This window comes from Saxophila tyrrhenica (assembly GCF_035928015.1).
Source record: "Saxophila tyrrhenica strain CCFEE 5935 chromosome Unknown scaffold_21, whole genome shotgun sequence".
Taxonomy (NCBI): Eukaryota; Fungi; Ascomycota; class Dothideomycetes; order Mycosphaerellales; family Extremaceae; genus Saxophila; species Saxophila tyrrhenica.
In genome coordinates this window covers 91,699-117,376 of record NW_027041753.1, presented here as the reverse complement: position 1 = coordinate 117,376, position 25,678 = coordinate 91,699, and the positions used below count along the sequence as shown (strand labels likewise).

The following is a 25,678-nucleotide window of genomic DNA, read 5'->3' as shown; positions in this document are numbered from 1 at the left end:
ATGGACCGCCGACCTCGCTGAGATAGAGTTTGATATCTGACCGCGGTCAATGAAGTGATGTGAGATTGTTGAAAAGAACTCAATGAAGTGAACGAGAATGGACCAACTCAAGAGAGATTACTCCTGGATTGAAGCACCGCTGGTTGCTTGCGGGCCAATGCGCCTGATCGCCCTTGCTCCTCTCGCAACGGAAGTCAGCAAAGCAGGAGGCCTCGGATTCGTGGGAGCAGGAAGTGATGCCTCAAAACTGGACTCAATACTTGGAGAAGTGAGGAAGCTCTCAGCAGAAGACAAACGCCTTTCACAAGTTCAAGACGTCCTCCCCGTCGGCGTCGGCTTCCTTCTCTGGGCCGGTGACAAGCTGCTGAGAGACGCCCTGCCTTCAATTGAAAAGTATTGCCCAGCAGCAATATGGCTCTTTGCCCCCAACCACACCGATGACCTCAGCAAATGGACCACAGAAGTCCGCCGCGTCACCTCCAACAAAACCAAACTCTGGATCCAAGTCGGCACCGTCGCCAACGCCCTCGAAGTCACCCGATCCTGCCACCCAGACGTCCTCATCGTCCAAGGCCAAGACGCAGGCGGCCATGGCCTGCACAAAGCCGCCGGCATCATTCCCCTGTTCCCTGAAGTCGACGACGCCATCACCGACCTCTGCCAGACCTCCTCAATCCCGAAACCAGTCCTAGTAGCCGCAGGCGGTATACTCGACCCCCGCACCGCCGCCGCGGCCCTCACGCTCGGCGCTTCCGGTCTGGTAATGGGGACACGCTACCTCGCGACCCCTGAAGCGCAAATCGCCGCCGGCTACCGCGACGCTGTCCTCGCGGCTGCAGACGGGGGTCAGCATACCGAGCGTACGAAACTGTACGACCAGCTGCGCGGGACGACGGACTGGCCGGCTGCGTACGGGGGGCGAGGGGTGTTGAATGAGAGTTTCCATGATGCGCAGAAAGGTGTGGAGTTTTGGGAGTTGAAGCGGTTGCATGATGAGGCTTTGGGGACCGGGGATGCTGGGTGGGGGCATGGGGGTGGGGTGGCGAGATTGACGACGTATGCGGGGACTGGGGTGGGGTTGGTGGGGAAGGTGATGGGGGCTGGGGAGGTGACGGTGGAGGTAAGGGAAGGGGCGAGGAGGGTGGTGAGGGAGGCCGGGGCGCGGCTGTAAGTGGTTGTGCAGGTAAAAGGGATGGAGTCTGTGTATGTGTACCTTTCAAGCTATTCTATGCTGTTTAACCTGTACTGACAGCATCGATAACTTCGTTATGCGTAGACTGGTAGCAGAAGTGGTCTCACGTCCTCCCAGGTCTCGCCTTCCCGCCATGCTCTGCCATTCGGGTCTCTTCTCGTTCCTTGCCTCAGCTCTCGTATCCCAAAGCCGTACCTTGCAGTCGAGGAGATCTGCTGGTAGCTCAGATTGGACGCCACCGCCCACCCGCATTCTCAAAGTCAACACTCGGTCGAAATTGCATATTGCTCCAGCTGGCATCGCCTCTGAACCCAACCCTTCGAGAGAACCAGGAGCAGGTGGTATCGCACTGTCCGAGTCCCTCCGATGACTGTCCGACTATGCTTCGCTCTCGCCAATATCCCCCTCTGGCCCTGCGTCTCCATTCTGTTCCTCGAGTCCCAGCAGCTTCGCCTCCACCTCACAAACGGCCGCAGTCTGCTCCAGGCCGCTAAAGCATCCACTACTGATGTTCGAATCACCCCAACAGCGCCTGTACGTTACGCACACCATTGCCCTACTCGGCTGCGCGGAACGGAACAGGCCCGAATCTCTGATGAGTTTCTTCTTCAACCCCGCAAGCTGCGCGGCATCGAGATGTGGCACTCTTTCGTAGTTGATAGGCTTGCGCAAGCGGTGTTCCTCGAACATGGTGACGGCTTTCAGTCCTTCGAGGCCGACGAGTGCTTCTTCTGGCCCAATCTTCGTTGTTTCGTTGAACCCCTGAGTCGCCTCGAGGGTGATGCTGCGGATAGCCTTGCGCTGAGATGGCAGGAGCTTCTCGAGGAATGGATGGACTAAAAACGGGGCGTAGAAGGTGAAGTTGATCTCTTCGAAGGGTAGCAAAGCGGCCTCAGAGTGTGTTTGGCGGCAAGTGCGTAGTAGCGCCATTGGGAAGCCTAATTGTGTTTGGACCGTGCCCCAGCTCGCCCGACAGGCGTGGTGGCGTTCTGCATAGGACTCGTAAGGTTGGAGGCGTTCGCTGTCGCGAATTGAACGTGCGGCTTCGTGGTCTCCGAGGCTAGCTTTGCAGACATAAACGCTGTTAGTGTAACTGACCCAAGGGAGCAGATCGAGCCGTAGCGCAGCAACGTGTAGCGTGTCTGGGCATAGGACGAGGGTGTAGATGCGGTTGCGTATCTCTGGTGGGAGTGAGAGCAGTGGCGTGGCTGCATTTGCTTCTTCGATGCTGAAGCTCTGCGTCAGTATAGCGCCGTGCGAAAGGAAAAGTTAATACGTACGCCAGGTTGGCTTTTCCAACGAGGGCGCGCTGCACTAGGCGCTCGGAGCGTCGATACTTCGATGGCGGCACGACCATCAGAGTGTCCTCGGTCGACTCCTGGCTCATCTGAACCACGAAAGGGTAAAGGGTTCAGCAGGTGTCTCGATGTCGGAGAGGAGTTCAAAAGGCCCCAGAGCGCCTCTTGCAGTGTGGTCGCGTCTTGGAGAGCCTTCGAGCTATCATTGCTTACCCTCGTGCTCTTCGATCGGACTGCAGTCGACTGTGGTGGCAGCGCAGATGGACTGCTTGTTTTTGGCGGTGCCGCAGGTCGCGATCCAAACAGCGTGCCCCTTTACGCGCCATGGCGTGGACTGTGGTAGTGGCGACCGTATGTGGTGAGCAGCGTGTGCGATCGTCTGATGAGCGGCGCGCGCGGATATCGGTGTCGAAGATGTCGCGTGAGGAAGGTTGTGTGAAAGCAGCGAAGGGAGGGCAATCAGGGAATAGTCCTGGCAGTTGATTTCGCGCTAGTGAAAGCCGCCAACGTGGCGTTCATATGATAATAGTCGGTCGAGGACCTCTGTAGATGCAAGGGGCGGAAGGCCCAGCGTAGCGCCAATTGCGTACCGTCGAACAAAGGGACGAGGGTGCCGATTGTTCTTTTGAACAGTCACGCCTAGGACGTCCAACGTTCGGCACTCACACTTCCGCACTCACACTTCCGCACGCTCTATTGCTCGTCATTTGGAGCTTTTGCCGGGGAGGATGGCATCGAGTCATTGCACTTTAGCCTCCACTGCGCCCAACATGCTCGGCCAACGATCTCAGAAGTGGCTGATTCCCAGTTGGAAGCTGTGCCGCTGCCGGTCTTGCTTCCTAACGCAAGTCCACGCCGATGATATCTCCAGTCAGAAGTCCCAACTATCAATCCGTTAGCATGATCACCGGGCGAGAAAGGGAAAGCATTACAACTCACATCGTTCGCAGTCTCGCCATTCTGGATTTGACGGCCTTCGAGGGACATCACGAAGTCCGACACCGCGACCTCTTCGTAGTCTTCGGCAAACTTCTCGAGCACTTTCTGAAGCGGCGTCCTTCGAGCGGTATGGAACAAAGCCTCGTCATCAATGAGGACAAGCGAGATTCTCAGCGAGCCACTGTTAAGCTCAGGCACATCACCAATTGAAACCTTGGAGACCGATTCTGCGTTTACCAGTTCCAGATTCGACGATGTAAGCTGTCTTCTCTCCGAAGGTTGTTTATGGGCATACGTCTGAGCTTGCAACCGGTGCTTCCTTTTGGCATCATCAATGTCCATGTTGAGAATATGGATGGTCTCCATATGCCTCATAGCGAGCTGAATACCCGTCAGCACAACTGGCTCAATAGGGCAACGCCAGCGTTCTCGACTTACGCTTGCTGGGGTGTCGTTCTTGCATGCAAGGGCGCCGTCGTATGTCATATACTTCTCATCACGATCTATGTGGAAACGCTTTAAGAAGTTTTTGACCATTTGACGAAGCGCTGTATTTCATGTGGTGCAGATGAGCGCCTCGTTGTCTTGATGTTGCATCTTCAAGAAGAATGTCTCCGGTAGCGTGCTGATGACAACAGCTTCCTCAGCTCCTCCCGCCGCAAGTCTCATAGGTCCAGGCCTGCTTTCATTGGGGGTGTGGTTTATCCGGCGCCGCTTCTTTGGGTGCTCCCGGGTGGAAAACCTTTGATGTCGGCCGTCTTCAGCCTGGGCTGCGGCACGGAATCCTGATAGAACATCTGAGGAGGACGCGGCCATACGTTTCTGGGTGCCGCTCATAGAACCATCGTCCTCGGCATCCTCGAATTCAGCAGTTGAGATCTTGACTGTGCAACGAGCTGTGGAGCCACCCTCGAGCTCGATTGAGGTCTTGACTCTCAATGGCATTGATATCGATGAATTTTGGACTTGTGCTCCTGCGGACCAAGATAGGCACCACTTTGATGTAAATTTCGCTTGTTGCTCCTGTTGTTAATGATGAGATGGAAGCAGTAGACTTCACGAACGCGTTGGTAGACGCGCTGCGCACGTGGCACCACAACTAATATCACATCACCTCCGTCATCACTCTGCCTATCCTCTCAATTAATTCGGCATTTTGAATTCTCGCAGTCGGGTGAGGGCGATTATCAAGTATGGTTGCGGACATCAATAGTTGAGCGGCCAGGAGTGGTCAAGTAGGACGGTGTAAGGTTCAGAATATGGCTTTGCTGCAAAGGCGGTTTGTATTTATCGTATGTCACCACTGTATATCGTTTACCCATATATTATATCGATCGTCGACCGTGAGCCCTTCGCAACCCTCCACACCCTCCGTGGGCTGCTTGCCTCCCTTTGTCCGGCCAATCCGCCCTGGTGACTACCACTCCGAACACAACTGTGTGCTTGTTACGACTGTGGACGACCCCGTGCAGTGGCAGGAGCAGGCGAGTAGACGGTCAAGTGTTGGCGTTAATCGATGCCGATATGTAGTACTGATGGGTAGAGCTGCTTGGAAATCCTCGGACAACTTGATGACCGGTTACGGCTGAAGTCGGAGCCGGAGTAATATGCTGATGGATAGCGACAGTGTCCGGATGGTGAGTAGTGATATGATCCGGTAGGCGAAGCATAACGGTACGCTCGCGATGAGCAGGGAGGTTGTCGTAGGGCGAGTATGCGGTATACCCAGGCGGTATTGAGTCACGGAAGCAATGGAACTCGGTGATCGATACGTTCTGTCAGCTGCAGTTCTCAACACGTAACAGTGTCGCTGCTGAATGGGTCTAGCTTGCTATGTCGTGTTCAGTGTGTTATCCCCGGTTGAAGGCAGTCAGCGACTTACCATGATTCCTACGCAAAAGGCGCAATCACATCCCGTCGTTGCCTCTTTTTTGCCATAGGTTGGACGCCCTCTTCCTCAAGTCGCGCCCGAAGCTCCGCCTGACGCTCCATCTCCGCTCTGGCCTCGGACACTTTGGCACCTGCCTGGATTTTCAAGAATAGCTGACTGGTGAACTCTGCCATTGTGTGGGCGTGCATGTCGCCAAAGCCCCAAGGGGTTTGCAATTCGTCCCTGTCGATCTCGACAACGCACTCTGTGGTTTCACCGCCCACTGTGTACGGGATCTTGACAATGTGCGACATCTTGTAAGCGTTGCTCTGCCGAGTCCTGCGTTGAAGATGAGGTCAGAGCGATTACTTTGTCGACGGATCCGATGTATTCTTGGCACCGAGAAGGACGATCTTGTCCGCGTATCTGAGAAGGGCTATAGAAAGGAAGACGGTTGAAGGCATCCTCTAAGGACGTCCACTGGTGTTTTGATGTGATGTGCTGGCACGCGTTCAGCACGCGGCAGCAAACGCCACCGCCGTCGAAGCAACCAGAAGAACGCGTACCAGAGTTGAGGTTTCCGGCCATCACTCATCCCAGCAGTCGCCTGCAGCATGCCGACTTTGGTACAATGTGACAGATTGCTCGGGGATCCCAATGGAAACTGCCGCGAACTCGGGAGGACGAAGCGATGAGCGGGTTCCCACGCTGGCGATGAGCCGGCTGGACATGGGTACGACAGTGGAGTTGCGGAAGGATGAAGTATTCCTTCGCTTTGATGCTCTGCCGCTCTATCACCGCCATCTCTATATCTGGAACGCCAGACCAGTGAACTGCCGATGAGCCTCTCGGGCCTCCAGAAGAACAAAAACATCCGCAATTGGGAAGACCTTGTCACAACGCTTCTGCCACCGCGACACACATCCTCATCAATGGATCATACTGGCAGAGTGGTCTTTGAGACGGCTTGGGTTCGTCGAATGGATCCTCCTCCACCTCCCCGGTCTCCGCGCCAGGAACAAGAAATGATCTACACATTGATCCGCGTCCATTGCCTCCACATTTACTATTAGGCCGAAACTAGAAGGGCAGCCGGCCGGTCATGAGTAAGGTAAGTACATATCTTTCGTCTTGCTCGCCTGGCCTTGTTTTGTCGCCGGTAGTCCAGTCTTCATGTTGGCTATGAGACAGCATTTCTATCTGAGCATTGGGCTCATCAGCCTGGCGACCACTGCCAGCGCAGCCCTCACGCACGACGAGGAAGGGCCTTTGCTCGGAGCAGATCAAGGGTACGGATCTGAACCTCACGGATGGGGCCAGGATGACTACGAAGGCTGTCAAGAGCAACACCCCGGACACGCAAGGCGACAGGACGCTGGCAGCCACATCGAAGTGCCCTCCTCTACCCCGGCAGACGCATGCCCGCGCGTGGACCCAGACTTCATCGGCTTTGCATTCGAGGAAGCATCCTTCGTCCGCTACGTACAGAATGACGATGGCTCCGTGAACCAGTTCTCACTGAACTTGATAGACGCTATCATGTCAAGGACGGGAGGCAAGCCTATCATCCGCCTAGGTGGAACTTCTCCGGACTACGGCAGATTCATCCCATCGCAAGAGGAACCGGCTCTCCCAGTAGCAGAGGTATACAACTATCAGGACATCGGCGGGACATCAATTGGACCATCTTACTGGGACCTCACCGATCTGGTGCCAGACGCTGTCTATGTAATCCAAGTGCCCTTGGCTGTCACGAACGTCTCCGAATCAGTGCTTTGGGCGAAGACAGCTATCGAGAGCATCGGGATTGACAGGATTCAGGCGCTTGAGGTGGGCAATGAGCCTGACCTGTACGCAGACAACGGTCCTGTTGGGACCAGGGGTCTAGGCCCGCCATACTATCAAGGCACGCTCACGAACGAGACCTACACCGGCAACTTCACCAAGTACGTCCGCGCCATCAAAGCAGCCATCGACGACATCCCCAAGAAACACTTCTTCCAAGCCTTCGACACATCATCACATCTCGGCGCCGACGCGCTCGCAACAGGATACATCTTGGACGTCGAGACGAACTTCGAGCTCGGCATCAATAAAGGAAATAACATCGAATCCGTCGCCGGCCACTACTACCAAACCGACGGCGGCCAGTACGCAGACCTCGAGACCGGGCTCATGCAACACTCCGCCATCGCCAACCGCCTGGATCTTTATCGAAAGTTCATCGTCTACCTCCGAGACAACCATCCGAAGATCCCGTATATCATTTCGGAGATCGGAAACTCCCTCAATCCAACGCATGCTTACGACTACCAAGCCACGCTCGGCTCGGCGCTGTGGCAAGTCGATCTCCAGCTCTACGCCATGACCATCGGCATTGCGCGTATCAACTGGCAGCAGATTATGCATTCCGGGTATGACATGTGGCTGCCCGTCGACAGCGGGAACTACACGAGGACGGTGTATAGTAACTTCTACGCTATGCCGTTTGTGGCGGATTTCATTGGGAAATCTGGTGGTGCTACCCGAGCGGCGCAGTTGGAGACCGAACAGGAAAACATCGTTGCGTACGCGGCGTTCGTGCGCGACAAGCCGAAGCGGGTGGCGATTGTGAACTTTGATTTCTGGGACCAGGGGGACGGGGCGAGGCCATCGACTACGTTTACATTGGAAGTGCCGTCCGGTGTGAAGAAGGTGAAGGTCGAAGTTCTCAGCAGTCCGGAGGGAGCGCATGCGAGTGGGGATAGCATGACTTATGCTGGGAGTCAGTGGACTTCTGAGAGCGAGGGTAAGGAGGTCGAGGGTGTGCGGGATGACTCGCAGACGTTGAAGGTGAAGAAGGGAAAGGTCGATGTGGAAGTGTTTAACAGCCAGGCTGTGCTTGTGCATTTAAGGTAGGTAGGCAATCTGATATGAGCATCTACTGATGGTGAAGACGCATCTTCTCATTTCTTTGTCAAGACAAGAGCTGGAGCGGCATTTCAAAGTGGCAGCTCACCGCCGCCGAAGCGATCAGAGGCGCGCTCCAGAATCAGTCACCACTGGCAATGGCATACCATGCTTGCTCTTATGGCGACTTTGAACGCCATCTTCTGAGTTAACAGTGAAACAGCTGAGCAGTCACAGGTACAGGATCACTGGATGCGGCGAGCAGCAAGCTGTTCGTTGCCTACCAGACTACGTAGGAATCGACACTGCAAAGCAAATGCCCGTGCGAAGAAAATGGCGCAGCGGTCGTGCCTCATGGTCTCCTGCGTCAGTTCATCGATTAAGAAGCAAACGGCATAAGCTACGCTCTTCGATTCCTGTGGATGTGAGTCAGCATCTGGCACCGGATGACATTGTATGGAATTACTGACCGGACATGCTTGCTGCGACTTGTGTCCTTGGGCCGTGATCAACGTTCTCGGACTGGTATACTGCAAGGATGCACAAGCTACTCCGTCAGTCTGGAGTAGTTCATGCAGTCGGCCACAACCTGAAGCTGGGCTCTGCTCCTCATGTCCAACTGCGAGATCGTCAGCCATGGGAACGATAACTTTTGGTTAAACTTATAAGTTTACATTCGAAGGAGTGTGCCTTTTCCGCAACACAGTACCGTCGTACACCAGATTGTACTTGTCGTGGACCGAGTTCCCCCACTGCTTCTTCCACGTTCGAAGTACCTCTTCGAAAGTGTCATGTGGCTTGATGCGGAACTTGCTCTCTGTACCACGGTGGTGTAACTGGATCCCCAACTCCTCATCACGGGCACCAGTCGAAGGCTCGTCGCTGCTTTCAGTCGGTGGCGTACCGCAGCGCTGCTTCTTTGCCGGCCTCTGGATCTCGGCATCATTCGTCGCTCCTACCACGGTCAAGATCAGGGCGGAAGAGAAGTCTGCGATGCGCTCTTGTGTGCGAGTGGTGCTGTCCTCCTCACCGGCCTTCTTGAATGCAGCGGATGGTACTTCGAATACACAGTGCGAGACCTTGTCTCCTTCTCCCACGGGAAGGGAGATGGTGGCTTTGAACGGAGCCATGTTTGCTGGTTGTTGTGTACTTGCTGATGTTTCGACGGTGACTGTGGTTTTGAACCCTCGATGTGTACGCTGAAGGTGAAAGCTTGAAGTGCTGGGAAGCAGAAGAGTCAGAGCAGGCTGCAGCCAGAAGTGAGGAAGGTGCGAGTGAAGTGCTTTGCACACCTTCCCCTGGGAGAGTGGTGAAGAAAGGGAACCTCGCCTCCCCAATTTCGGCATATGTCAAGTGAAAGGTGCATCGATCACGAAACATATCTGAAGATATCTGGCTGGACCGACCCCTTGTGCTAGCCATACCACTGCTGCTATTGCTGGGAAGCTTCAGGGCCAAGAACGAAAACCCATGGACTGGCCTAATAACCCACCCAACACCACCACATCACCGCTCAGAAGTTGATGCTATCCGGCATTGCCACAATCACCTGCTCCTCCTCAACACCGAACTGCAGAAGCGTCAGCATCCAGCCTCCAGCACGAAAGGGCCCGCTACTCACATCCGCCATCGTCCCCTCACCATCCTCATCCGTACTATACACACACCCACTCGGGAATTTGAAGCGGAGCGACGTAGCATCCAGCCCAGTCCGGTCACTATACCGATCCACCAGCTCGCATAACGCAGCCTGCTTCGACACTTCAAAACACTCACACTGGTTCATCAAATCGCGGACGGTGATGACGAAGACCTTCTCCGACTCGCGGGGCCTGCCTTTGTTGTCCGTATCACTCTTGAACCCGATGTTCGTCGACCTTTCCCGACGGAGATCGGAATCCTCGCTATCGCTCCACGTGCGTACGGCCATGCGCCGGTAGGCTCCCCGGTCTGCGTGGCCTGTCGACCTCGCACGATGCGCGTCCGCTGCCCAGCTTGCGTCGAGCTTCGCGAGAGGGTTGGGCAAAGGTTTTGGGTGCTCATCTTTGGAGTACCTGGCCGGTTTTGCTGGCACAGCCTTCGCCGGCGCAGTCTTCGCCAACGACGTCGGGTCCTTTGCGCCGTCCCACCCATCGTGGTCCTTGGGATTCCAGGCGCGGACAGGGTCTCTCGTTGTCGAAGCTTCGTCCGTGTACCACTTCGGTGGCTTCTCGAAATCAAACGTGATGTCGTAGATGAAAGCGTGCGGTGCGGACGCCGCCGCGTACTTTGGGTATGCGTAGATGATCGTGCCGTCGACGATGCCGACCTATCCGGAAGAGTCAGCCGAGTTATGGTATGTAAGACGACAAGATCCCGCTGACCTTCTCCAGCAGATCATCCTGCGCGGTAGAGCAAGTGTTGCCGGAATTGTTCAGAACGAATCTATCAGATGGCATACCAACACGATACGCGTAGGCGAAGATCAAATCGGCCACCGTGTTGCCCTTCGGCAGGTCGAACTTCTCGTCCCTGTTGTCCGGATCGCGAACAGTGATGCTGATGATCTCGCCGTCGTCTTTGGCCGGCTTCGTCGATTCTTTCGCGGCGTTCTTCTGATCTTTGCCAGTCTTCATCTTGTTGACAACGTCGTCGAGGGCGGATTCAAACGAGGCTTTCACGGTCTCCTTGACCACTGCTTCGGCATCGTCCGTCGATGGAGTGCGTACATCGTCGTTCGGAACGAACTTGTACGGCAAGTCGTTGACGCTTTTGATCGTGGCGTTCCATAACTCGCGCATTAGCATTTCATCCAGATTGCAGGAATCATCAAGAGGGAAGTATTGATGTTTCTTCTGTCTCATCTCAACGACGGTGTCGAGCGGAAGGGCGATGGTGAGTTGGATTGACATGTTGTTGCTGATATCGTGGTCAGCTGTGGAGGAGATGGAAACAGTCGAAGGCATGTTCACGTTGATTTTGGTTTTGATGGAGTGTGGTGTATGCTGAGAGGTTCCAGAAGATGTGTTAGTCCAGTCAAAATGGAAGAGACAACAGGATTCCAAGATCTCGAGCAGGACTTGTGGGATATAAGTGCTCGACGTGGTCTCAACTCCGTGGTACTCGACCGTCTCCAGATGATGGGGGTGGCACAGCGCATGGTGGCCCACCATGCCACCACCCGCTCCGAGCGCAGGTATCCGTCGCTGGGGTGGTAACGAAGCACAAGGCCACGCCTTCGTCACGGGCTACCTAGTGCTCGCCGCGTCGCACTGGAAGTTCGCTGCCTGCCCGACTCACCCATCGTATCACCAGTGTGGAATGCGTGTGCGCCAGCGGAAGAACAACTTGGCCACGATCGCCGGAGTATGAGGTCAGACTCGTCGGCACCCTGCATGGCGTAGGCATCCTGTCATACCCAACCCATGGGACGACACACGGCTCGGCCGTTGCGTGGTCTGGAAGCACAGCAGGAAGTGCATGCTCCTACGGAGAAAAGACGTTGCACTTTGAAGGCGAACTCTCCGGCATGCTGTGTGCTGGTGGGTTGAGTGTTGCAGCTACAGCACCCATTGAGCACCCCGGGATTGCTGTGGAGGGGTTTCGCACGCTGACGGAACCTCGAATCTAGTACACGGCCACTGGTCTGGGGGCGACTGTCGTTGACGATCTAGGGTGAGTTCGCCTGGCAATGATGGGCGTCCGTTCGCTGGCGCGGAGGCGCAAGCAGTTGCCACATGCTGTGGTTGCACGACTTCGTCATTTCAGCCTCGTGAGTACATCGGTGGTCTTTGTCGACGTACTTGGTGGTCAAGATATCCTTTCACGGCGTGCTGATGCCTTCGGTGGGGATGGTCAATGTTCGTTGGACGACCAGCGGTCACACACGCCGAATTGTGGTGGTCTCAGCCTACCAGACGGCCTGTAAATGCCTCTTTCTCAGCCGGACGGATAGTCGTCAAGTGCTTCTTAGATTGGGAACTCTGCATCGTTGAGCCCGGTAGACCCAGCCATGATACTCCATTGCGTATGATGAAATTATAAGTAACGCGCGACGTGCGATATCGCGCAGTCTCGAAACAGAAAGTGAAAACTTATCTGGACTCACCTCGACCTACCACCTTGGACGTTACGGTGAACCAGCTTGCTCGAAACATCTCTTCATTGCAAAAAGGCTCAGATTATCGCTCATTTCTCGCAGCATACAAACAACCTCCCGCTCATGCATAGATAAACAATCAGCAAATCATCTCGCCTCGCCTCGCCTCGCTCCCAGAAAACGCCATAAGCTCCACGCCAGAAGTACAGACACACAGTAATGTTCCCTCCCCATGCGCCTCGAGCGCCAGGCTGTGCGAGGCAGTCCGCTAATTTCGCGGTGAGTGGTATTCAGTCATGATCTCGTCGATGGCGTTTAGTAAAGCGCGGTAGAGTGGGTGGTAGTAAGTCAACATGGTGGTGGGTTGGGAGCTTTGCGGCTTTGATGGAATTGAAGTGGGTTGGTGGTTTGTGGTTGGTGGGTGGTGGTGTCTCCCTGGTGGTATAGTTCGTGTGAGAGTAATTCGGTTGGTCGGAAGAAGTGTTAGTGTTTGCAGAGTTGTGTAGTCTCGAAGTGAAGGTACTTGAGTCGCAGAAGGTTGGCGACGGTAGCGATCACTGATGATCCATGGACTCTGTATCCCTCGGCGGCGGCTCAACAGGCTGTGCAGTCGACGGTGTAATATCTTCATCCTCCTTCTCCTCCTCCTTGATCGGCGGCTCCTCAGACGACGACTTCGAGCCAAGATCCTCGACCTCGATCTTTCTCCTCTTGCCCTTTGGCGCAGGGTCAAGCGGTGTTCGGCAGTAGGTGACTGTCCTTGTCACGACTTGCCGTACGCTCATCTTGCCATTTGTCGTTTCGGGGATTGGTTCTCGAGGTGAGAATGATGCGCTCCAGGGTGCAGCGCTGACTGGTGTTGTTGAGTACGGTGAGGGAACAGACTGGGCCGATCCAATGGCTGGAGTGAAGGGTGACTGGGGGATGCGTAACCGGGGAGTGCGTGCCGATCGGGGTGCTGCTGGTTTCGCGAATGGTGATGGTGGGATGATGACTCGGGGTGATTGAGGTCGTGATCTCAATGTGCCATTCGAGCTGGACTGGGATGTTGCGCTCTGTTGAGATACGTTGGAGGTGGTGGAAGTTTGAGAGTCGTAAGAAGTGTTCCGTGACATTGGAGGTAGCGGCGCAGTAAGCGGAGGAGTGATCGAATGCTTCTGGGATCCGGGTGCGGATGAAGGCGCTGATGTCTTCTCTCCAAAGTTGAAACGACTGCTGGTGCTGGTGGGTGCTGGGCTCATCATGGCTGGGGACATCTTATTGAGAAAGTCCAGATATGCCGAAGGTGGCGTGATGGGCGTCTTCAGTTCGTCCTTCTTGAGGAAGCCAGGAGAGCCGGTCAGAGGACTGCACATCTCGGAGGGAAAGCTTCCAGATCCAGGAGTCTGCAATGACGATGCACTGCTCGATCGCTTGTCGAAGCCAGCGGCAGCCATGGTGGCGGTAGCAGTGGTGGAAGCCATTGCGGCGTGTCGTCGTTTGCGTGTGGGTAGGACCGAAGAATCAAATGAATGAATCGGCAACGACGACGACGTCGAGGGCCTGCGAGCTAACGATAAGCAACGCCGGTAGAGGAGGAGGAGGGAAGCCGGTGGTGATGGGAGCACCTTAGGCTTAAAGAGCGGGAGGAGCTTACCTGGAGCCGCGTGCTTCGAAGCAGCAACAGCAGCAGCAGCAGATTGCTGTTGGCCCGCGACGAGGCATTCGACGCACAGCGCAGCCAGCTGCGTGTCTGGCAGCTATTCCTGGGCGGGCGCGTAGAGGGCTGCAACGATGGAGGTGTTGTCGCTGCGGCTACGGCGAGCGATGCAGAGTCGGCGCGAGGCGTGTCCAATCGCAGAGGTTGTTCCACCGAGCTGGGTTTCACGCCTTACTGCCGTTGGCTACCTCCGGCGCAGCCCTTCACCGGCCGGCGGCTTTTTCCACAGTGTCGTGAGTAGATGATCGTTGATTTGTTCGAGAAGTCCTTAAGCGCCGAGATCCTTGCGGCTCGTGCGGTTGGTGCAGAAGGGAAGTGCCGGCTGCTGCGATTGGTTGGAGTCTCAGGAACAACAACAGTCTTGGACGGACGATGGTTTGTTGGTTGCTGGAAAGTTTCAGGACTCGCTTTGGCCGAGAGATGCTGTCTGCAGACACAATCACCAACGTGACGATGTACAGCCTTGATCAGAAAAGGCGAAAAGGCAGAATGAGGGCGGCGATCGTGGGGTTGTTTAGTGCGTCCCAACTGGATGGAAAGGCGCACGCGGCGGGCTAAAATGAAGAAGGCAGTCTTCTGGAAATCGCAATGTTCTTTAGAGTAGGTGATGGTTTGACCAAGTGCATGCGGCACGGCAGCTTCCAACTTATCAATACTGTGCAAGCGCTCGCCATCGGATCAATAACAATGTCGTTTGGGCAAAGATCTGAGAGCGTCAACGAAGCCCAAGGCAACGCCGTGGTTCTGCTCTCCATGAAGTCGAAGGGGGGGTAAGGATGTCGTAGGCGCGCGTCACTGTACTCCCCAAGGCGAGACGCCTGTCCACTTTGGGCGCTCTGCACGACGATAGGCGAGCCTTGAGTGCCTGGTATGCGCTGTACACGATGCACTTGAATCCGGGTTGTGCTGCCGCCACGCTGTACAAGTGCAGGCGCTTTCCCGGTTCCAGCGTGTCGCCTTGTACGGCGCTTGCTGTTCTACACTGTACAGTGGCCAGCGAGCGGAGATCAGGCCATCTAACTGTGTATTAAGGCGCCTAGTCTGGGGTGTTGCTGCCACGTGGAGTCTTGCGAAAACCAGCGACAGTACCCTGTAATACTCCATCAATCCTGTAATGGTAGAATGCCAAATGGTCCAGCGTAGGCGTGGTAGCCTCTATGCGCAGCCTGTAGCTTAAGAGGTTGCCAGATCGTCAAGCAGAAGGTCTGCCAACCAGGAGAGGTTCAATGCGAAGTGAGAATCGAGTCTTCACAACATGCTTCCCATCATCCCCTTTCCTTCCCAATATAATACGACGCTCCAGGACAGTCAGGACACTTCGACCGCTTTTCCAGCTCATCATTATCACACTCCTGGAGATCCCGGATCCTTCGCAGAATCTCCATAACGTCACCGTAAATCCGCCTCCTGTCCCGGAGGCCTCTCAGCTCCGTCTCCAAAGGTCGCGACTGTCCTCTGAAGTTGTAGTCACTGCCAAAGCTCATTCCTGGTTGCTCATCACGTGCCGCCTTGTGGGCGAGCATGAGCTCGTCTATGTATCCGGCGTCAGACTAGTGGGCGCCTTTGGATTTTATGATTTCGAGCGCCCGATCAGCAGCGACGGACCTGCAACGACGTATGTATGTCCGTTCTTTCTCATCGGCCCACGAGCCGCCATCTGCTTTTGCAAGTGCGCACCAGAGGCGGTACCAGTCTATCTGAGCTGTTTGAAAATCCTCAAGCTCCCAGACCCAGGGCATCTTCCTGAGTAGCAGGTCTTTAAAATAAGTCTGCGGTAGGCGTGTAAGCGCCGGAGACACAAGTCGAAGGTTTGCTGCGTCTTGAGGATCAAGATGGTGTACGATCATGGCACGCAACTCGTACGACAGAGTCGCAAATGGGTCGGTGGTGTCGTCTGGTTGTCGAAGAGATTCGAACACAACTTCTGATGAGTCAACGCTCAGACAGCCACGAATGTGGTCGTGCAGTCCCGGAACATTGATGGGGCCGGCCATGAGATACTCTGTGCCAGGTCCCGCGTTGAACCTGGGCAATGTGTAAACATATAGCCATGGCGAGCACATAGATACGAACCATCCGTCGGATATAATCTGCCGGTCAGTCGTTATCGGTAGTTCGTGGAATCTCCTCGTGCCACAACCTTGTTTCTGTGGCATGTTAGAGGCGCAGCTCGTCCGGAAGAGCAGCACCTACATCTCGGAGGTCCTAAAGCCAGTCAATCACGACCTCTCCAAATGTCTGTCTGCTGAGTCTCTTGAACATTTCAAAACATCGAGGGTGCATTGGAAGTGCCGCCTTCTTGTCACAACGCTTAAACCGCAAAGATCAGCTTTCAGTTCTATCGGGGCCATATCACGCATTGAAACGCACCTCATCTTCCGAATCTAGTTCAAACTTCGTTTCCCTAATACCGTGTCGTACCGGCTGGAAGTGAACTGCGTCCGTTGCAAGTACTCCGGGAACCCTTCCAATGCCCGTGAGAAAACACTTCCAGGCGCCAGCCTCGAATGGTTCATGATCCGCTTCCGGTTGCCACTTGTCAGTCTTAGGACACAAGCATTGTATCTGCATGATGGGCTTGTGAACGTTAACTGCTGCTTAATGACCCAGGCAGATACGACTTGCCTTCATCTCCTCTGCACTGATCCTCCAACCCGAATATCCAAGCCTACTAGTGCAGTTTGGTCCAGCAATGTGCTCGAGTAAAGAGGCTGCACTATCGTTAGCGTGAACTCGGCCTGCGGACCACCTACGGCACCGCTCCTTACTTCGCTTACGCATCACACGAGTGCAGCCTTCTGCCCGGCAAACCCTGGAGTCAGAATCGTCGCACTGCTGCGTAAAGAGTGTCACACCTCGTCGCCGGGCCTGAGGTCTTCCGAGCTCATCAACGTCAGGCTCGCACTGTTTCTCGAAAGACGCAAAGCAAGGCGCTCCGAAGCTCGCCCATGCTGCTTCGGGTTGTTCGTCTGCGGCAATTGTTAGCTTCTCCTTACACCAGCCAGTCAGGATTACACCGGCCAGTCAAGGACGGTCTCGTAGCTCTTGAGGCGGGTGTCTCGATATCAGCAAAAAGACGACAAGGTCTCGGAGTACGGTGTATCCTTTTGGAAGAGTCTCGGAGAAGCCATGCATATATCAAAACAACCTACGAGCTTTTCGGATCCTCCCAACTTGAAAGTGGACGCCGCAAAGCTGGCACGGCTGCGACAGATACCCTTCGTCGTCATCATCGTCATCGCTGAGCTGGTCAAGATGATCGGGGTGGTTGCATCTTTCGAGATACCTGTGGCTTGCGCGGTGGAAAGAACGCTTGCTCATAGTCCAGATAGTAGCGACTTGCGATGGTAGCTGCCAACGGCGCAATTAAGCCTGCAGTAGGCCAGAGTAGAAAGTTTCTTCTCACAGACAATAACAGCCCGCCAACGGGTGAGACGTGGCTTTCTCATATGCGAGTGGCCGCGGGAGAAGACTGCCGGCTATCCACTTCCTTCGAGTGTCCCTTGCTTACCTCGTGAATGAACTTACCGGACTAGGTCACAGCGAGCGGCGTGATGGGAGACTCCTCTCAGAGACAAGCACTGCCAACGAGAGTGCTGTGGCCTTTTCAGTGCGACTAGCCCCTGGAGAAGGATTCTTGATGTCTCAGGTGGGTTGCACCCGGTCCCTTGCTTCCTTCGTAAGTGGAGTCGGCAGAGTGGTCCAGCGCAAGTCGGGTGGAAGATCTCGCGGTGCAAAAGTCCGTCAACCCGAGTATTGTTGGCCTTCCAGGTGCAGGCGCTTCGAGAAGACTGCCATATATACCCGGTGGTCCGCTTTCAGCGCCCCTGGCTTCGTGAATGGAGTCGACGGATTTGTTCAGAGCAAGCAGTGCGGTAGATGATCTTCTCACAAAGAACAACAGCTCGCCGCCGTCGACGAGAGTACTGTGGCCTTTTCTGGTGCAACTGATTTCCGGAGAAGACTGCCAGAGATGCACATGCAGTGGGCTGCTGCCAATATCCCTTGCTCGCTTTGTGACCGAAGTCAGAGTGAAACGTGTAGTAGACCCCTTCTCACCTACAATCACAGCCCTCGGCTCGTCGACAAAATAGACGCGGCCGTCCAGGTGCGCTTGGATCTGGGAGAAGGGTGCCAGATCTGCTCCCAGTATCACTGGTCTGACGTTTTCACTCACGGGCCACGGCGGCGAAGTTGATATACCAGACCCCTTCGGTGAGTCTTGTCAAGGAAGACGTCTCTCCAAAACGAAAACAACCTTGGAAGTCAAGAAACCAACACCACAGAACCCACTCCCAACCCGCAGTCGCAACTCGAGAAGCCCCGCTTAGTCATCACCCTCCAACCGCAACCTCCCCCCTTCTCTACCACCACCCCAACAACCACAACAGCACGACACAACTAATACCACCACGACACGTATGAGAGATCAAATCATTCCATTCCAATTTATCTGTCCTCGCACTCATGCACCGATCCCATCGTTTCCTGACCTCGTCCTCGTACGCGTCTACCCTGGACTCCAAATCTGCCCCGACTTCTCGTAAATGATGCCCCGCATCTTCCCATACTCTTCTACTCGACTGTGACGCTCTTCGCGAGGTTTCTTGGATTGTCTACGTCGGCCTGCGGCTTAGTCAGCAACTGTTTCAATCCAGAAGGCGAGAGGGGGACATACGCCAGCATTAATAGCCAACCAATAACTCATCAACTGCAACGGAATCACATTATACAACCCTTGCAGAATATCCACCGTATGCGGCACCTCAATCTTATCCGTCTTCTCGCCCGGGAACTCCTTATCCCCCGTGTTGCAGATGACGATCGGCCGCCCGCCGCGCGAGATGACCTGCTGGTAGGCGTTGAGGGATTTGGTGAAGATGTCGTCGCGCGTCAGGATCATGACGATGGGGAGCTGGCCGTCGACGAGGGCGAGGACGCCGTGTTTGAGCTCGCCCGACATGACGGCTTCGCAGTGGAGGTAGGAGATTTCTTTGATCTTGAGGGCGCCTAGATTGCTTTCATTAGCACTTTTTGGATGTGCAGGAAAGAGAGGAGAACTCACCTTCGAGGGCAGTAGCGTGCTGAGCACCGCGTCCGAGCAGCAGCATGCTCTTCTGGTCCTTGAACCTGCACCAATCGTTAGCACCTTCACAACTCCAGCATCTTCTGAATAGTACCCACCTCTCACACAACTTCTTCACATCCTGATCCATCTTCAAAATCTCCTTAAACTGCTCGCTCACCTTCCCCAAGCCCTCCATGATCTCCAGCCTTCTCTGCGTCTTGCTGGCGCGATCCTCAGACAAGCTCAACGCAAACATGACCATGCACACAAACTGCGACGTGTACGCCTTCGTGCTGGCCACACCAATCTCCGGGCCGGCGTTGATGTGCACACCGCAGTGCGTCATGAGCGAGATGGAGGAGCCGACGACGTTGACGATGCCGACGGTCAGCGCACCACGCTCCAGACAGTACCGCAGCGCCATGAGCGAGTCGGCCGTCTCGCCGGATTGGGAGACGAAGACGCAGGTGTCGTCGCGGAAGACGGGGGCTTGACGGTCCAGGAAGTCGGAGGCCAGCTCGACGGAGATGGGGATATCGGTCAGCTCCTCGAAGCAGCCGCGCACGGCCATGCAGGAGTGGTAGCTAGTGCCGCAGGCGATGAAGATGAGACGGCGGCAGCGGCGGATGGTGCTGATGTATTGCCTCAAGCCACCCAGTGTAACAGTCTTCTCTTCAACGTTCAAACGACCACGCATGGCGTTGACAATCGACTCGGGCTGCTCGAAAATCTCCTTCTGCATAAAGTGGTCGAAGCGGCCCTTCATGATCTCCTGCAGCTCAATCTCGATGGTCTGGATGGCGCGGACGTTGCTAGTGCCGTCCATCTTGCTCAAGCGGTGGATGTTGAGCTGGCCCTCGTGGATGTGGGCGATGTCGTCGTCTTCGAGGTAGAGCACCTTCTTGGTGTGCTCGACGATGGCCGACGGGTCGGAGGAAAGGAAGAACTCAGTCGGCTGTGGCACACCGTCGTCGGACAGGAAAGCGCGCGACTGCGAGCGATGGAGGAGGTTCGACTTGTCTGGCGGTGCGAGCAAGTTGTTGTTGCTGCGCAGAGCGACGTTGTGGCTAGCCTGCTCGGCCGGAAGAGCCGCCTCGTTCTCGGCGTACTCGACGTCCACAAAGTCGACCTTCATCTTCTTCTCCGTGCGGACACCCACAACGAGCGGCGAACCCTTGCGAGCTGCAACCACCTCGCCGGGGAAGTGCACACTCTTCAGCAACAAACCGAAAGCGCCCTGCAACTCCTTGATAACTGCCTTCGTAAGGGTGGTGAAGTCGATGGTCGGGTGCTCATCATAGATGTACTTGGCCAGCTTCGCAATAGCCTCCGTATCCGTCTCCGTCTCGAACTTGAAGCCCTTGCCGGAGAGCAGCTCCTTCAGCTCTTTGTAGTTGGTGATGATGCCGTTGTGCACGACCGCAAACTCCCAGTTGGGATCCGAGCGGTGCGGGTGGCAGTTCTTGCGGGATGGTGGACCATGGGTGGCCCAACGGGTGTGCGCGATACCGCAGTGGTTATCGAAGACCTTGGTCATGTCGGGCTGCTCCTGGTCGATGAGGGCGCGGAGCTTGGCGACCTTGCCGACTTCTTTGTATGCGAAGACCTGCTTCTTCTTGTCGCCGTCGACGGCGAGACCGGCCGAGTCATAGCCCCGGTACTCCAGACGGGCGAGTCCTGATGCAATGGTAAGCTACATGCGAGCGGGCGGTGTATGTGTCTTGCCTACCATTGACCAGAGTGTCGAGGATGTACTTCCTGTCCTTCTCCACCAAGTAGTTGATGTATCCGAAGATACCGCTATCATCTCATTAGCTCTGATTCACTGCTGCCAAACACCTGAACCCACCACATGATTGCTAGTTATATGTAGCCAACAGGTGTCCCGAAAGAAAAAATGTTTCGTGGTCTCGTTCGCCGGGCTTGCAGCGGGGTGAGGTCGTGGCAGTGGTGTCGTGTCAGTCGTGAGAGGAGGATTGAAAGTGTCTGGGAGAACGATAGAAGCAAGCGATGGGTGTCAGGGGAGAAGTGGTGGTGGTTGGCGAAGAATGGTCGTCAGCGAACACTCCCGTCGTCAAACATCAAAGCTCGGCCGCGTTTCGAAACCAGGGTCTGCCCGCTTAGCCTCCGTCGTCTCATGCGCTGCCTTTTCGTCTTACTCCAACGTCACTCTTCCCCTTTTATTATACTGCTTGTGCTACGATTCGATACTTTGCTGTGCTCATGCGATTGTGACTGGTCCGCTATGTCGATATGCCTAAAATACTGCTCACCATTCCATCTCCTGCGTGCGTTCGCCAGTCAACGCCGAGTCTTTCACTGCCAAGCGCGCCAATGCAAGGTACCGACTGCCCCGATCGGTGAACCAGCAGCTATTTCGGGGTGGGGATCTCGTGTTCGACTTCACCTATGGAAATCCGAAGAGATCGAGCGAAGGCAAATCACGGCCGTCACTGTCTGTCGCTCGCGACAATCCGTGACTGCCGTGCGACGATTTGCCTTCCACAGTGCGGCTGAAGATCTGTTCTCGTATTGACATCGCACAGGACATGTGGTGGCAAGGAGATGGGCACACGGGTATGTGTTGTACATAGCATCAGGGCACGAGGGCGACGGCAATATACTCGGTAGCACAGATGGTAAGTCGCAAGTATGGAATAGTGAGTACGAAGTAAGGAATAGTAAGTATGAAGCGAGACAGTACTTTTGCTGTGTTTCTCCAGCTATGCTCAACTCATGTCCGATTTTGCCCAACGCTTCGTGTCGTCACAAGACTCAAGAAGTCGCCAGAACGATGTCGGTCTTTCTCTCCAACACGTCCCATGCCGCTAAAGCTTGCCCCAGGCAGCTGCTTGACTCGGTCTCGTTCTTTTCGTTCCCCCAAGAATGTGTAGGTTGCTTGACGTGAACCGGTTACACTTCCTGGCGGGATCATCACAGCGGTCCGCCCCGGCCTTGTGCTCGTGGTAGCAGCACATGCTTCGCTTGCTGGGAGACTGCAGAGGCACATACATCTTGAGTAAGCTGAAGCCAACGTACTCGTTTTGCGGCGTCGACCTTCTTCACTTCGGCGACCACATCTTCCGGCAGATACTCGCGCATGTTCGAAGACCAGTGCGGAGTTGGTACGTAATTGGTGGCGAATACGTCAACGAAGAAGCGCATCATTGTCGACTTGAGGGGTAGGCTCCGAGAGGCGTGGATTGAGGGAAGGTACCGGGGTACCAGTGGTACTGCTTCACGACCTGGATGGTGCTGTCCATGACCGCGTTTTGGAAGGTGAAATCCTGGAGCATCTCACCAAGCGCAAAGGCGTCGATTGCGATCATGTACAGGCTCTGAGCGGAGTTGTTCTTGTCGTTTTTGTCGACCCTAACGAACGATCCACTCTCGTCTGGGTATTCGTCCGCGAAGGTCACTGAGGGGTCCATAGAGAGATGCAAATCGGCATTTCCGGTCGACAGCCAGTTGGCGTAGATTGAGAAGACGTCCTCGTCAACCTCGGGAGACTTCGCCACTCCCTCGATCGACACCTTCCAGCGACCGCTCCGCAGCATGACCTTGAAGAAGTCGGATTTGGCGCAGGCGACTTTCTGGTCGATGGTGAATAATGTCTGGTCATCCTCGGCGCCGATGAGTACGGTGAGCTGGTCTGTGGTGTGGTCGGTGTGGTCGATGTGGTCGGTGCGGGTGGTTCTGCGTGGCACCAGCTCAGTATTCGTCCTTCGTGTGCGTTCATTGCAAGACTTACTTGGACTCTGAATGCGAACCGCCACTGTCCTGGCCAGCGGTGGCCATGTCTCGCCTGAAGTAAGCTGTGTAGGTTGGAAGAGGAAGGAAGAATTATAGAGGCGGGTGTGGTTTCATATATACCGCCTCCAGCATGACGCCAAGCGATCTGAGTGAATGTAGATTTCACATGAATGAGAGCTGTTCACATGCTTCAGCTTTGAACTTAAGGCACGGAAGCGATGGGAAACAGACATACAGTAGAGAGGAAATCAGTGATAGGAAATGTGTGGGAGGACGACTTCAGGATTAGCAGACGAGCGCTGCCTGCCTCTGATGTGTGCTGAGCGAACAAAGATAGTTGTTTGCTGTCCTGGCTCGAAGTGCATGAGCAATTGAGCTTGAAGAGCATCCTGCCGTCCCACGTCCTCGCTCTCGAGATCTTACGCCGCCCAGGTCGGCTCGCTCAACTCACAGCATGCGCACCCAGCTCTCTACCAGCAGCGCAATCCGCAAGACTCTGTCTCTCGTACTTCCATCCTCCACTTATGTGCATTTGTCTGCGTCGGTCTCATGCTCGTGGTAGAAGCATCTCGGGCGGTACCTTGGATCCCTGTCCTCGTAGTGAATTCTTCTCTCCTCGATGCCCGCGCATGCCACTTCTAACACGAAGTCTTGCGGCAGAAGCCCACCTATTTCTCTGAAATGCGCCGCTTCCCGATCAACCGCCCACGCGTCAACGTAGAACTTCAGCATCGGCGAGCCACGCGAGACCTTCCCGGCCATGTTGATTGTGGCATCCACTCCTGGGAAGCAGTTCGTGTTCGAGAGAATAGAGCCGGTCTTACCAGCGGTCTTGCTCATCACGGCATTGCGAAAAATGCGGTCCTGGAGTCTCTCTCCGAGAGCGAATGCGTTCGTCGCGACATTGTAGAGTAGCATAGCTCTGTGTTCTACGGCTTCCTTCGTAGGAATGTCGTCCGCCCCATCTTGGTCCTCCACGCTGAAGACGTTGTTCGCTTCATCCTTGACATCCGTATGCACCACTTCTACCCCAGCACACTCAAGGTCGACCGTGCCAGTGTACAGACACCCAACATAAACACGGAAAAGCTTGTTGTTCACTTCCGGCAACCTCACCACCTTCTCCTGTGCTTCTTTCCAGTCGCCGATTATTGCTGCGCGGAAAAGGTCGGACCGTGAGCAAAGGAGGTCCCGGTGCAGTAGGAATGTCTCCTGGTCGTCTTCTGGCCCTGCAAGGATGTTGACTGTTTCACGCCAGTCGAATCTGCTTCGTGTTAGTTATCAGCAATTATAGGCAGGCCGGCAGGAGGCTTACTTCGAGAGGCTGAGAGCCCGGTTGGCGGTGGACATTTTGGTTGCAGGAGTGGCGGGAGGATGGGAGGTAGAGGTATGATGCTGAATGGGAGGTGCAACGCAGTAGCTGGCTCACGGCGTCAGTCTGCGAAAGCGGTGGAAGGACGGGGAAACATCACATGCGGCAAGCTTGGACGCGTCTGCACTCGAAAGGTGTGATGAAGTGACGTGGTGGATGACGGATCCTCAGGCGTCGTGTAGCAAGTTATGAATGACCCGTATGAAAGCGCCCAGCTAAAAAAACAGGTGCTCAAAAGTAGCTTGCTGACGGTAACAAGTCCACATTCCCGTGCTCCCGGACTTCCCCCATACAATCAGTGCCCACCGATCCATCATAGCACCGCTCTCTGGTCATGTACACCAGCTGACAACCCTTGCAGACCTGGCTTCCCAATCGTCACTTGCACTTCTCGCCATCCTTGTGATCGTGGTAGTAGCACTTCTCGCGCGCGTATGGGCTCCTCTCCTGCTTGCTCATGGCCGCTTCATCCACGCTGGCGCAAGCCATGTCGAAGACAAAGTCGATAGGCATCTCCTTGGCCCAGTCTTTGAAAGGCTTGCCGCCGTAGCCGGCGCTGGCCCATGTGTCCACGAAAAGCTTCATCAACTTCGAAGAACGTGAAGCCCTTTGGCATGCGGAAGTGACGTTCTCGACGCCCCCAATGTGCCCGAAGTCTCCAAGAAGTTTCTTGATGGCGTCAACGACAGCGTTGCGGAAATTGCAGTCCTGGAGCATCTCGCCGAGTGCGTACGCAAGGATTGCCCAGTCTAGTATCTGATGGTGGTGTTCGGTTGATAGATCCTTCAAAGGCTTTGCATCGGTGCTGCAGTCGGCAGCGTGGCCAAGTCGCATGTCGATATTTCCAGTATAGAGGAAGCCCATGTAGATGCCGAAAATGTTGGCCTCAACTTCCGGGAAGCGGACGGTCTTCTCGGATGCCTCCTTCCACTCGCCATGACAAGCAGCACGGAAGAAGTCTGACGTTCGGCAAACGATGGCTTTGTGGACGACGAATCTGGCCTCTTCTTTTCCGACGAGCACAACCACATCTTCGAAGTAGTCGAATCTGGAGTTGCTGTCAGTCTTCAGCTCACACGAGTAGCCTCAACCGCCAACTCACTTTGTCCTCTTCGCCGACCTGTCGCTCCCAGGAGTCTTTTCCTCCGCTTTTACCGCCATAATGTTGGAGGTGGTTGAGTGTCTTCACAATAGGTCAAAAGTCACAATAGGTCGAAAGTGAAAGGAGGAGGAAGGAAGGAGGAAGGCGAAAAGGACATGGTGAGATGTGAAGGAAGGTGGGGCAGACAACATGAAGTGAGGTCGAACGAACCTTGTTGTCCATCGACATACCGGCCTGCCATGAGCTCACCGCTTATCGCACGAAACACATCATGGATCAGACCAGGTCAATCAGATCTGTACTAAGCTTACTCTAGTGCTTGTGTTGATAGCGGTACCGCATTGTTCTTCTCGGGTATTTCGTGTCACATGAATGTTGACCACGCTGCCCTCGACAAACGTACTCGAAGCACGGTGAC

General features: G+C 55.1%; 13 protein-coding genes across 13 annotated transcripts; 2 read left to right on the top strand and 11 right to left on the bottom strand.

Annotated features, from left to right (window-relative positions):
- Positions 1-97: 97 nt before the first annotated feature.
- LTR77_010158 (uncharacterized protein) lies at positions 98-1,562 on the top strand (the record flags this gene model as incomplete). Its single annotated transcript, XM_064807381.1, has 2 exons — positions 98-1,167; positions 1,310-1,562. 2 exons carry the CDS (start codon positions 98-100, stop codon positions 1,560-1,562), a joined length of 1,323 nt encoding a protein of 440 aa, XP_064654395.1.
- An 8-nt stretch (positions 1,563-1,570) lies between these two features.
- Positions 1,571-2,579, bottom strand: LTR77_010157 (uncharacterized protein; the record flags this gene model as incomplete). Its single annotated transcript, XM_064807380.1, has 2 exons — positions 1,571-2,420; positions 2,473-2,579. The coding sequence occupies 2 exons, from the start codon at positions 2,577-2,579 to the stop codon at positions 1,571-1,573; spliced, it is 957 nt and encodes a 318-aa protein (XP_064654394.1).
- Positions 2,580-3,329: 750 nt separating this feature from the next.
- Positions 3,330-3,966, bottom strand: LTR77_010156 (uncharacterized protein; the record flags this gene model as incomplete). The annotated part of the gene is made up of 3 exons (XM_064807379.1): positions 3,330-3,374; positions 3,430-3,810; positions 3,868-3,966. 3 exons carry the CDS (start codon positions 3,964-3,966, stop codon positions 3,330-3,332), a joined length of 525 nt encoding a protein of 174 aa, XP_064654393.1.
- Positions 3,967-5,319: 1,353 nt separating this feature from the next.
- LTR77_010155 (uncharacterized protein) lies at positions 5,320-5,613 on the bottom strand (the record flags this gene model as incomplete). Its single annotated transcript, XM_064807378.1, has 1 exon — positions 5,320-5,613. The coding sequence occupies one exon, from the start codon at positions 5,611-5,613 to the stop codon at positions 5,320-5,322; it is 294 nt and encodes a 97-aa protein (XP_064654392.1).
- Positions 5,614-6,401: 788 nt separating this feature from the next.
- LTR77_010154 (uncharacterized protein) lies at positions 6,402-8,197 on the top strand (the record flags this gene model as incomplete). The annotated part of the gene is made up of 2 exons (XM_064807377.1): positions 6,402-6,410; positions 6,491-8,197. 2 exons carry the CDS (start codon positions 6,402-6,404, stop codon positions 8,195-8,197), a joined length of 1,716 nt encoding a protein of 571 aa, XP_064654391.1.
- A 538-nt stretch (positions 8,198-8,735) lies between these two features.
- Positions 8,736-9,318, bottom strand: LTR77_010153 (uncharacterized protein; the record flags this gene model as incomplete). Its single annotated transcript, XM_064807376.1, has 2 exons — positions 8,736-8,807; positions 8,863-9,318. 2 exons carry the CDS (start codon positions 9,316-9,318, stop codon positions 8,736-8,738), a joined length of 528 nt encoding a protein of 175 aa, XP_064654390.1.
- A 383-nt stretch (positions 9,319-9,701) lies between these two features.
- Positions 9,702-11,079, bottom strand: LTR77_010152 (uncharacterized protein; the record flags this gene model as incomplete). Its single annotated transcript, XM_064807375.1, has 3 exons — positions 9,702-9,758; positions 9,810-10,496; positions 10,552-11,079. The coding sequence occupies 3 exons, from the start codon at positions 11,077-11,079 to the stop codon at positions 9,702-9,704; spliced, it is 1,272 nt and encodes a 423-aa protein (XP_064654389.1).
- A 1,741-nt stretch (positions 11,080-12,820) lies between these two features.
- LTR77_010151 (uncharacterized protein) lies at positions 12,821-13,702 on the bottom strand (the record flags this gene model as incomplete). Its single annotated transcript, XM_064807374.1, has 1 exon — positions 12,821-13,702. One exon carries the CDS (start codon positions 13,700-13,702, stop codon positions 12,821-12,823), a length of 882 nt encoding a protein of 293 aa, XP_064654388.1.
- Positions 13,703-18,540: 4,838 nt separating this feature from the next.
- GFA1 (glutamine--fructose-6-phosphate transaminase (isomerizing)) lies at positions 18,541-20,887 on the bottom strand (the record flags this gene model as incomplete). The annotated part of the gene is made up of 6 exons (XM_064807373.1): positions 18,541-18,591; positions 18,644-18,975; positions 19,031-19,095; positions 19,150-20,710; positions 20,763-20,833; positions 20,883-20,887. 6 exons carry the CDS (start codon positions 20,885-20,887, stop codon positions 18,541-18,543), a joined length of 2,085 nt encoding a protein of 694 aa, XP_064654387.1.
- A 974-nt stretch (positions 20,888-21,861) lies between these two features.
- LTR77_010149 (uncharacterized protein) lies at positions 21,862-22,135 on the bottom strand (the record flags this gene model as incomplete). The annotated part of the gene is made up of 2 exons (XM_064807372.1): positions 21,862-22,029; positions 22,073-22,135. 2 exons carry the CDS (start codon positions 22,133-22,135, stop codon positions 21,862-21,864), a joined length of 231 nt encoding a protein of 76 aa, XP_064654386.1.
- A 62-nt stretch (positions 22,136-22,197) lies between these two features.
- On the bottom strand, positions 22,198-22,831 carry LTR77_010148 (uncharacterized protein; the record flags this gene model as incomplete). The annotated part of the gene is made up of 2 exons (XM_064807371.1): positions 22,198-22,729; positions 22,785-22,831. The coding sequence occupies 2 exons, from the start codon at positions 22,829-22,831 to the stop codon at positions 22,198-22,200; spliced, it is 579 nt and encodes a 192-aa protein (XP_064654385.1).
- Positions 22,832-23,308: 477 nt separating this feature from the next.
- On the bottom strand, positions 23,309-24,136 carry LTR77_010147 (uncharacterized protein; the record flags this gene model as incomplete). Its single annotated transcript, XM_064807370.1, has 2 exons — positions 23,309-24,050; positions 24,102-24,136. 2 exons carry the CDS (start codon positions 24,134-24,136, stop codon positions 23,309-23,311), a joined length of 777 nt encoding a protein of 258 aa, XP_064654384.1.
- A 400-nt stretch (positions 24,137-24,536) lies between these two features.
- On the bottom strand, positions 24,537-25,319 carry LTR77_010146 (uncharacterized protein; the record flags this gene model as incomplete). Its single annotated transcript, XM_064807369.1, has 2 exons — positions 24,537-25,206; positions 25,261-25,319. The coding sequence occupies 2 exons, from the start codon at positions 25,317-25,319 to the stop codon at positions 24,537-24,539; spliced, it is 729 nt and encodes a 242-aa protein (XP_064654383.1).
- Between the last annotated feature and the right edge of the window lie 359 nt (positions 25,320-25,678).